The sequence below is a fragment of the Cariama cristata genome, unplaced genomic scaffold (genome assembly GCF_000690535.1).
Source record: "Cariama cristata isolate BGI_N322 unplaced genomic scaffold, ASM69053v1 scaffold29953, whole genome shotgun sequence".
In the NCBI taxonomy this organism is placed as follows: domain Eukaryota; kingdom Metazoa; phylum Chordata; class Aves; order Cariamiformes; family Cariamidae; genus Cariama; species Cariama cristata.
The window spans coordinates 13731-24352 of record NW_009610812.1 but is presented as its reverse complement, the minus strand read 5'-3'; the positions used below and the strand labels follow the sequence as shown (position 1 = coordinate 24352).

At 43.6% G+C, this 10622-nt stretch overlaps 1 protein-coding gene across 1 annotated transcript in view; it reads left to right on the top strand.

Annotated features, from left to right (window-relative positions):
• Positions 1-488: 488 nt before the first annotated feature.
• The window catches only part of LOC104159966, a gene marked incomplete at its 3' end in the record, with an annotated part of 15516 nt that continues 5382 nt past the window's right edge, over positions 489-10622 (top strand). The window contains exons 1-11 of the mRNA XM_009698000.1: positions 489-655; positions 750-808; positions 943-1035; positions 2706-2833; positions 4191-4337; positions 5476-5547; positions 6506-6673; positions 6767-6863; positions 7744-7961; positions 9122-9275; positions 10149-10357. Coding sequence (XP_009696302.1) covers positions 627-655; positions 750-808; positions 943-1035; positions 2706-2833; positions 4191-4337; positions 5476-5547; positions 6506-6673; positions 6767-6863; positions 7744-7961; positions 9122-9275; positions 10149-10357 — 1374 coding nt within the window. The remainder of the gene's footprint in view (positions 656-749; positions 809-942; positions 1036-2705; positions 2834-4190; positions 4338-5475; positions 5548-6505; positions 6674-6766; positions 6864-7743; positions 7962-9121; positions 9276-10148; positions 10358-10622) is intronic.

The window sequence follows — 10622 nt, the reverse complement described above, 5'->3', positions numbered from 1 at the left end:
CACCAAAACACTCTCCGATAATCAAACAAATCAAAGGGCGACCTAACTGGATCCACAAAAGCAAAACGTGCAGCTGCCAAAGAACTGCTGTTATCTCTGGCATGGCTGGGTCACTGGGACATTTCACAGAAACAAAAATGTATTTCCTGTGTAGACCAAATTAAAATACCTCCGGGGAAACGTTTCATGTGCTCATAAGACCTGAAGCCAAAGCTACCCAACTGGCTTGTGAGGAACGAGATTACCTCCCAGGGGTTGATGGAAAGCACCGAGCACCCTCTGTTGCGCTCATTAAAATCAGGCTCAGCAGCAGCATCTGACCTTGTAAACGCCTGGCAGAAGGGTGCTCTGCCCTCCCAGCGAGAGGGAGGCTGCTTCCCACTGCCAGGAGCTCAGATAACGTTGGAGGGCACTGCGGGATGCAGCCCAGGCATCCCTCCACGACAGAAGCCACCAACCTCTCCTGACTCACACACAAGGTTTGGAGAAGACAGCACAATCTCTGTCGCAAAAGGTCAGCTATACCTTTCCTCCTGGGTCTGACCAAGCTCCCTCTCTGCAGCTGGGTCAGCTTTACTTCAAAGGAAGGAGAACTTTGCTGCCCATGCACAGGTCGCTGGGGACAGATGGAGGCTTTGGGTTACTCACTATGCAGGTAATGAGACTTCGCTTGCTGCCTTGTTCATTTTCTGTCCTGATCTTTTTTTTCTCTGTTCACCCTGTCATTTGTTCATGTACTTATCCTGCAGGATCTGGCTGCTTTTCTTGCTGTTCTGGCTGGGACAAGGGAGGCAGATGGCTCCCCCAGGTTGGTGAAACATGATAAAAGGATAGTGGGGAGATGCAAGGATGAGAACTCGCTTATTTTGCTTGTAACAAGATGTGCCTCTTCTCTGCCCTCCAGTCCCACTGGCTCATCTGCTCTATATGTGCTCCCACCAGGTTTTGTAGAGAGCAGTTGCCGCTCCAGGATTTTTTGGATGAAACTGAATAAACTCTTGCTCCAGGGAAAGTTCTTCCAGCTGGAAATCAATGGTGAGTCACATGTGGCTTCCCTGAGTACCATGAAGGCTGGGGAATCACCTAAATGATCACAGACACTAGGACACTGGATGCTGCTGCCATCTACACGATAATTGGTAACTGACGCCAAAGAACTTGCAGAACATCCTTGCCACCTAAACCTGGCCTCTCGCACCTCAATTTGGCCAATATCCCTCCAGATGAGTAAAGCTTATATCTACAGCCACAGTCTCCTTTGCCCCTCACAACTAACATGCTGGGCCAAGGACAAAGGATGGTCTGAGGAGGCAGGACTGACTTTTGGCTTTCATTTTTTCCTCTGCTAAGCCCTTACGCAAGTCTAGCAAGGAAAACAAAGGTGACATTGCAGCTTGGATATGACCTGGACAGCACAAATGACAACAGTAGTGTAGGCTGGGTAATACTCAGAAAACACACTCTCAACAACTGCTGAGTACATGCTGCAGCAATTAAAGGATTTTTTTTAATTTCCTTTTTATTTAACACCACAATGGCAGTTAAATACCCTATTTCAGATTGAACAAAGGGTTTCCATTTTGCTGAGGAAAACAAGAATCTACTTAACCAAAATGAAAACCAGAAAATGTTCACATCAGATTGAAAAAAGTATGTGATTTCACCCCAAACCAGATTTCTTTCTGTTGAGATCAGTCCACTTTTTTCTGGGTTTTGTTTTTTTTTTTCAATTGATTTGGAGGCAGAACTGAAAAAGTCAAGTACAGCAAGGGTGTGGGGAGAAGTGATAGCATTTATTAGAGCAACTGATATCGCTGGAAAAAACAGACCAGCCTTCAGGCACAAAAAGGTTGTTTGTTTCTTCCAGCTCAATCATAAAAGTTATTCCTTCTTCTTCCAGAATTCTTCTCACTTATCTCCTTAGTCTATCCTGGCTGCAAGAATACATCTACTGAAACAGCGGTTATTAGTACTGTTTGACATATAAAGACAACAGAAAAATCTAGAAATCACAATGGTAGCTAGTTAAACTCTGGTTTTTGTACAGATTCTTGTGTCTAACCCAAGACTAAAGTAGTTCTTTAATCAGAGGGCAGAAAATTAACAAAATATGATTTTATTAACTCTATCAGTATCAAGAGCTGAGTGCAGTCAGCTCCCATCGTGTCTGTTACTTGGCTCCCCCGTAGGTTTAACAGCACGCAGGGCCTTGCCAACCAGAGATAAGCAGCAGATCTGACCAACCTGTAGAGGTATCCATCCAAAACAGGTCCATGACTGCATCCTTTGACCAGAGTGAGCAGCAGATTATCACAACTTGAAGATTTTTAGAAATGGATGGGCTTAATAGCCCATAACTCTTTTCTAGAGAGTAAAATCAGGGAGGGAGAAAGGTATATGATGCTTCAGACCAGCTCTCCATAGTAGTACTTCAAGGTAGCTGTGGCACAAGCTTCTGGGCACAGAGAAGCGTGCATTAAAGTGAACATAATGTGGGTGAGCTTGAGACATGCTAAACTGTCTCATGTGCTCTCACACATACCAGCACAGCTTTGCCAGCTCCTTAACAGCACACAACGCTGGAGAGCAAGCAACCCAGCCAGACCTCCTTCCAGAGGAGAGCTGCGTGAGGGGCCCTCAGCACCGCTCTGCTCTGTGACTTGCCCTGAGCTTTCCATCCCACATGTCATGCTCTTTTTCTGTAGATCCTTACACTGGTCCCATTCTGCTGGATGAGAAACTAGCATCTCGCTGTGGCTATGTCCTGTCAGAAGACGTGTGGGGCAACCCCGTCTTCCGCGCGTCAGTGCTTGGCTGTCATGTGGTCAACGAGGTAAGACCCAGAGATGGGCTTGAAAACAACTCAGACAGTGCATCCTCTCCAAAACGACAAGATTGAGATATTATATGGCATTCTAATGGCATGTTTTGAGAACTCAAAAGTGAACTCAAGGAGCTAGTGTTGGTGGTGTGTAGAAAGAAATAGGCAATGGCTCTCCAGTATGAGGTTTGTTCAGTGTGACTGACATGGGATTTCCTCTCTACATGAAATGACACTTAGCCTAATGCTGCTGACTAGCTGCCAGTTCTCAAGCATATCCTTGTAGCCGCCGGTTTGCCAGAGAGTTTCTTGAAAGCTTCTCTGGAAAGAAGTAGGCATCTGCTTGAAAAAGCAACATTTGCAGTGTGATTCTGGCAGATCATTTCCTGGCTTAATTTGTGTGGTAATGTGCCTGTTAACACATGCCTAGGAACGTAGATCACACACATCTATTAGACCCAGATTTGTCTCACATAACTTTAGCCATCTAAAAGATAATGTCTAGTCTAAACTGGTTGTTTACACTTCCACAATAGTCAACGGAGAGAAACAGGCACCTCCGGAAGGTGATTCACCCCTTCTTAAAATATGTGTAAAAGTGTAGCCTGGATTTCTAATTTCATGTTAGTTGAGATGAAATGTACCTAGAAACAGAACATATCAGAGTAGAAACTTCACTGCTTGTCCGTGTTTAGTCTGGTTGGTCCTGGAAGCCCCACAGAAAAAATAAGGTAAAACTTTATGGGCAGAGGTTAAGCTAACAAGAACAGGGGTGTACAGTGTGCTGTGCAACGACCAGGATTTCCAGACTGGAAATTTCTCTGGAAAGGTTTTGCCTTTTTCTATAGAAAAGTACACATTCACTTCAGATAGAAGCACAGTCCATGGCTTCATGTGTGGCTCCTGAAGAGTGGAAAGACCAGAAGGAGCTCTTATTGAAGCTAGTCAAGATAGACACTAAACAGCATTTGTAAGATAGCTCTGAACTACCTACGTCAAACTGAAAGCTGCAGTACTTTCTCTCCGTGAGGAGGCACATAGCAGCCATGAACGTGAGGAATGCGAACCTCATGGTGATGTAGGCCAGATCTTCCCCTGCCTAGCTGCCCCTTAACACTGTGGCAAGAATAGTGCTGAGATGTGATCCGAGGCAGAGGCTGTAAGTACTGCAGCAAAGTCTCCGGCTCAGAAAGTTCCTGCCCACAAACCTCTTAAGACAGGGTGGTATGTTGCAGGAACTTTCAATACAGCTTTCAACCCATTCTTGTCATTATAAAACACTCTCAGGAACAGGAGACTGGGCTGGATGGTCCCATGCAGCTGCTCCTGGGACCTTCCACACTGCTGAATTGCCTGTTTTTCTTCCCAGGCAGATGAGCTGTTTTCACTGACTGTGAACATCAAGGTCTCCTCATTTTCAAGCATGAGGGCAGCTGTGACCTACACCTACCCTATGTACTGCTCCTACTCTTCCTGGGCTTCAAGAGAAATTGTGTGTGAAGAAAACTACATGGAGGTAAAAGCTTTCCCACTGAAGGCAAAGCTACATCCAAGCTCCCTGCCAGGCACAACAACCTCCACAAATTCCTGTCAGAAGTTGATTTTATACTATGCACAAGGAGTAATAGCAATGGGCTGATATTCAGCAAACAGTGTTACTGTAGATGCTTATTAGTAACACATTTACATGTCACAGGTATTTTGAATGCAGTGAAATTCGGTTAACTGTACAGATGATGTAAGTCAAGCCACTGCAAGCAAATCAGCAGCCAGGCAGGCCAACCTCTTTAGCTCATGAGCATACCTTTATGTTATAAAGTACTGCAGCACCTGTAAGAATGTCATCCTCATATTTGAAATAATAAAACCTAGAGTTTGCAGAGCTCCACCTCTGCTGCATCACACAACTCACAGGACATCATCGTGAGACAGAACTTGCCTCCCACTGGGTGGTACAATTTGGTCCAGCCTGCTACCAGCATCTACACATCAATGTAGAAATAAGGCACTGAACAAAACAAACTTCACTGTAAGTAGGACAAAGAAAGCATATTCCTCCGGCTAGAACTTGAGTTTGTGCAGTCACATCTGGGTGTTGCAACACACTTAAGCCATGGTACAGATGTCTGAGGCAAACGCTGACTCCCAACTCAGTGTCCAGAACTTGCCTCACTCTGCAGCACATGCTGACAAGATTTACACCATAGCATCTCCCTTAGGTATTGGGGATCCTGCATTTTCAGGTGTTCAGCCTGCATGAGAAGAGGGAACCAGCCCTGTTAAAGCCAATAGCCTGCTTTCCTATACCTCTGGTGGAGAGACCCAGGTGCCCCTGAAAGTCTCCTGAGGGGGATCTAGTTTACAGCTTATCAGATATGAAACAGGGCTTTTGATTGAGCTGGTTATACATAGAGTATTGCCTCTGCTGTACATGCACCACCATAAATGCCATGGCTTTAACTATCATTTTTAAGGCCACAGAAATTACCACCACCAAGAACCTCTTTGGAACACTTTAATTACCTCTAGTGATGCGAATTGCTAAATCCCAACAGACACTGGAGAAGAAATCTGAAAGCCTTGTCTCTGCTCCCTATGCCTATAGTAATGCTGAAGATTTGCTTGTTCCCAAAGCACCTCCTTTGTGTCCCCAGGTGTCAGTGAAGACTGATGTCCCTGCAGTTTCAAATGACTACACCGTAGCATGGATGTCAGCACTCCCAGAGGTATGAAGGGGAGTCTTTCCTAACAGTTCCTAGCCTGCCTTTTCTCACTAGTCTCATGAGTCATTCTTGGGGAATAGAACCATCTCTGTCAAAAAAAGGGAGATGGCAAAGATGCCATCAAGTACTGAAAAACCTCTCTTCTTAGAGCTGTAGACTGCAAAAAGACAATTAGGTGGGAAAAGAGAGTCATATGCTTGTTACATTAGTGGAAACTAGATTCGAGACAAACAAAGGTAGGTAGTTCTTCACACAATGGGTAGTGAATCTGTCAAACTTGTTGTCAAAAGATGTTGTGGCTGCTAAAACTTGCTTGATCTCAAGGAGACTCTGGACAAGTTGCCTGAAGAGAAATCCAACAAGACATATGAAATACAAAGAAGCTACAGATAGCTCAGGAGTCCCTGAGTTGAAAATTATTTGAGGCTGGAAAGTATTAGGGTGAAATACATACGCTTGTCCTATTTTACTCATGTCTTACTTGCTCCCTATGCCCAATTTTCCTTTTGACTATCCTCTCATATGGTTATCATTTCAGGAGGCTCTGTTCTAGACCAGTACAGATATTCTTCTTTTCTTATCTTTGACACAGTATGGCTACATACTCTTAAAGGTAGTCTCTCATCTGGCCTCTGGACTCCAGCAATCGACAGACATGAAGACAATCATCTTATTAACAGCACAGGCAGTTTGTCTAAGGGGATTTGTTCAAGGCCACCAGCCTAAGTTTCTCCCAGGGCTGCTATAAGACTATCTCTAAAGATGCCTTGAAGAGCTATAGAATTCCTTATCTTTATATATATCGAGGGTATTTCTTGCCTGGGGTGAACTAGTAGTGTCCAGTGTCATTCCAGTTACTCCAGCTTCTAACTGATGCTACAGTTAGAAGGTGCTACAATAGCATAGCTTATAAGAGACTTTGGTAGACTTAGATCTGACGCAGCTCATCTCTCTCTTGCAGACTCAAAATGTTGCATACCAGCAATGGCAACTGATGTTTGTTTCTCCATCAGGGAGAACGAGAATAACGGTAAGCGATGCAGCAAAACTGGGCTACAGCTTCAATAATACGCTGTCCCGCGTGTACCTCCGTGCGCCCTATCACAGCAACGAGTCTGACATCAGCATGGTGAGTTGTTGCTCTCAATCGGACACAAAACTATGCTGTTTCCACTGCCTCTCTAGAACACCAGTTCTCTTATTTCTGCCTGCAACCTAACAGGTCAGTGGTGTAAATATGAACATGGTCACTTCCACTTCCATGTACAGGCAGCGGTGGCTGCTTTTGCTGATTGACACGACTGTCTCTTGTCCTGTTGGTAAGGATTTCTTCCCTGTTCACCAAAAATAGCTGCCTAAGGAGCTAGTAGAAAACATAGCCTCCCCATTTCCCTGTGACCTACTCTGTGAGAGGAGAGGTTTACAAGCTGCCCACAGAGCAACATGAGCTAAGAGTCCATGGCTTTAGTCCCGGACAAACACGTTCCCCGCTGTGACGCTACATTACTTGTATTCCCAGTGCAGACTCATGCCTTGTCTCCTGTTGTTCAAACCCCCATGTTAGATGGAGGGAACTGGAGACAAGTAAAACGGCTGCAGAAGGGCCAGGGAGTCTACCCTGGACTAATCCCACAGCCTTGGCTCTCCCCTGTCATATAACTCCACGCAGGGGATGCAGCTCTGCATCCTTGGGACTCACCTAGTCCTTTTCTCTGGAGAGGCAGAACTAGCCTGGCTCTTTGCAGAACAGTAGTAGCTGCACCTTCTGTCTCTCACAGAACAGTATTAATGTGAACAACTGATGAGGAAGCAGGTGGTTTTAAGTTGTCATGATCTTGAAGCCAATATCTCAAGGAGAAGGTCCAAACAGGTGGCTCTGTACCCCATTCCTTTTGCCAGTAAGGCAAAAATCCTGGGACCAGAAGGACAACAGAGCAGATAGCTGGGACCATGACTGTTGGCTCTTCTGAATAAATTAATTGGTCACCTGAAACTGGTGATTCAATTCTACTTGAAGCACCAGGGTTTCTCTAACAAAATAGCCATCAGTTGGCTAATATCCTGCAAGGTGTTTCATTAGTGAAAGCTGTAAAAGTACCCTGGAGAAAAGGAGTCAGGGAAAGACAACCATTGCAGAGTGAAGACTGACGGGTAACTCCAATTACCCGGTCTTCTGGGACTGTCTATCTAACTCAACAGATGGCATCAGTTTCACTGATAGGACGCTAACATGGACTGTGCCAAGTGTTATCCCCACATTAGTGGTTCAAGAATCCACCTTTCTGTCTAAAAATATTTTAATGGGAATCGATGATCGAGTCATAGTAAACCTGGAGGAGAAGAACTACTTACTGGAGCACAACGAGACACACATCAGAATAACTATCCCTATTGGAGCAGAAGGAGGCAAGCTAAAGGTTAGTATGAAAGTATCACACGCTAATATATTTGAGGGTCTGCACCATAGATGTTTCTAAATCATGGTCATTTCAAATCATTCCAAATAGTGATTGATTGCTGCTTAAAATTCTTAGATATAAGAAATATTTGAAGACCTAGATGTTCCTTCTCTGTATTTTGAAAGCACTTACTCAGAAACTAAGTACCTATGATTACAAAACATGATAGAAGCAAGAGACTGTCTTTTGTTAATAATCTGTAAGATATACTAATAAAGTAAGAGTTAAGGGATTCCTGGGCACTGGAGTTCAATTGTCTATGTTGTTACATTATGAAACTAGTCCTGGCAAACTTCTGGTCTGAGTCAAGGAGTAATTTCCCAGACAATTTCCATGCAGACAGCATGATTTAGCATGGGATAGGTTCCCAGCAGGTAGTTTGGGTGCAGCCACCTGCTTTGGACATAGTGTATTCCTTGTCAGTCTCTAACTTACAGGTACAGAATCAATGTCGAAAGAAATGTTCAGTAGAACAGAATAAAATGGTTTGGGTTGCAAGACACCTTTAAAGATTATATAGTCCAACTCCCTGCCATGGAAAGGAACATCTTTCACTAGATCAGTTTGCTCAAAACTCCATCCAACCTGACCTTGAACACTTAGAAAGGAGTTTGCAATATTCTCATAGGGCTTTTTACCAGTTCCATTTGTGAAGATGATTTGGTGTGATTTTGACTTATCCCCTTCAGAAGTTCACTTTCTTGTGTATCAGTGGACACTTACAGCACTATGTGTATTGTAACACCAGACAAGCTTGGTATAAAGAACTGCTAGAAGCACAGACAAACTTTCACAGTGAACTGAGACAGAATGAGAGACATGACTGGTAACCCAGGGATTGTAAAAAAATAAATGCAAATACGGTTACTTACTGAACTTAATGAGGACACCCCACCAAACCTGATCCTTCCGTACTGAGAATCTCAGCAGTAGCTGAGCCAAACATTGATCAGACAAATGGGCCAAGCACACAGACAACCAGCTCCCCTAGTAAAATCCATCCCAAACTGTACTAGGATAACATTTTCTCTTTCTAGTGTAAGAATTTTAACCTTATTCAGTAATTCCTCTACTGAGCTATTGAGAATTAAGACTTAATCACAAATTTTACCTCTTAGAGCTCCATATCTGGTGGTGTATATGGAATCATTTATAGTATTGACTTGTTTTTGGAGCACACGTGGACAGATGCAGATTGGCAAACCACAAAGTATACTGTCATCAAATCCATCACCACACCTTTCATGCCACAAATACCAACTGTTACCAACAGTAAGTCATTCCTCTCATTGACTTTTACCAATGTCTTGCTTTTGCTGTGTTATACATTGCTCCATTTGACCTCTGCCACACACCTACATTCACTAGAATGTTCTCAACTCCCACTTCCAATTTGTTAGCCAAAGTCAAGATTCAAGGTATTACAAAAAAAACCAAACCTTTAGCCTTAAAGGATGTACCATTTATCACCTGTCCTTATGGGATGAAATGAAAATCAGAAGTTGCTGATAAGAAAGCAAACATTTTTTTCATGCTAACATCCAGATGTTTCCAGTGAGCTCTGGGACCCTAGAATAAAGATGTTGTGATAATTGCACAACACACTGGGGAGAACAGTCTGACAGCATTTGTTGATAGCATTTTCTCCCCCAAACTGCCTTCATTTGTCATCCTCGGAGTGTACTGAAATCATTGTGCCATCCAGTGGTGCAGTAATGTTTTTTTCATGATATTTTCCAATGCATTAAGACACTAAACGTCTTCAGACCTGTCTGGATAACTGATACAGAAAGAAGAAGGAACCTTTTAGCATACATTACGATAGTTTTTCCATATTTTTTGTGGCTGAACTAGATTCTAGATTTCTTTATAAGAAAGTCATCGCACATCTTAGTGCACCTCTAGAAAGTTACTGAACCCACTTTCTATAAAGTTGTATGTATTTGCTGTTAATCTCCTGCAGCTTGAAGCAATTCTCATGTACTCAGAGTACTTCAGATCTGACTAGAATACAAACACTCATTAATCAGAGCCATTAAAGAGATGGCTGTTGGCAACGTTTCCTGGAACTTGAATGGGAGGCCACCCCAACCGTCTTCATTACTTGATCCACATCAGCAGTAATTTGATGTTCTCTCCCTACAGATACTCTGCCAGAGGAAAGGCTATTTAATGTTGCATTTGGACACTTTCTTCCCGATGTCTCTCTGGTGGCAATCACAATAGGAAATGTGCCATTTACCCTGAGGGAAGCCCAGCACCACGGGTTTAAGATTTACGAAACTCCCTTTTCTAACAGAACAAAAGGATTTAGCCTGGAAGTCTCTTTTGATGATCCATACGTTCTAAAGGAGGTAAGATAGAGGAGGTCACTTCAGCAGCTGAGCGAAGGAGGTAGGGCAGTCCCTTTTCAGAACATAATCTGGCTTTTATTAACCAACAAGTGTTCCTCGATCATAAAGGGGTCAAGGAGTCTGAGCTCATCTGAATTAAGATTAGAGGCTTGTATGTCCCCACCTTGCTCTTCCTAGGTCTCTGGGAGACATGCAGCATCAAGTGTGATTAGACGGTATGAAATATGACTTCCTTTAGTGTCTGTCAGCACGGCTAATGTCCGAA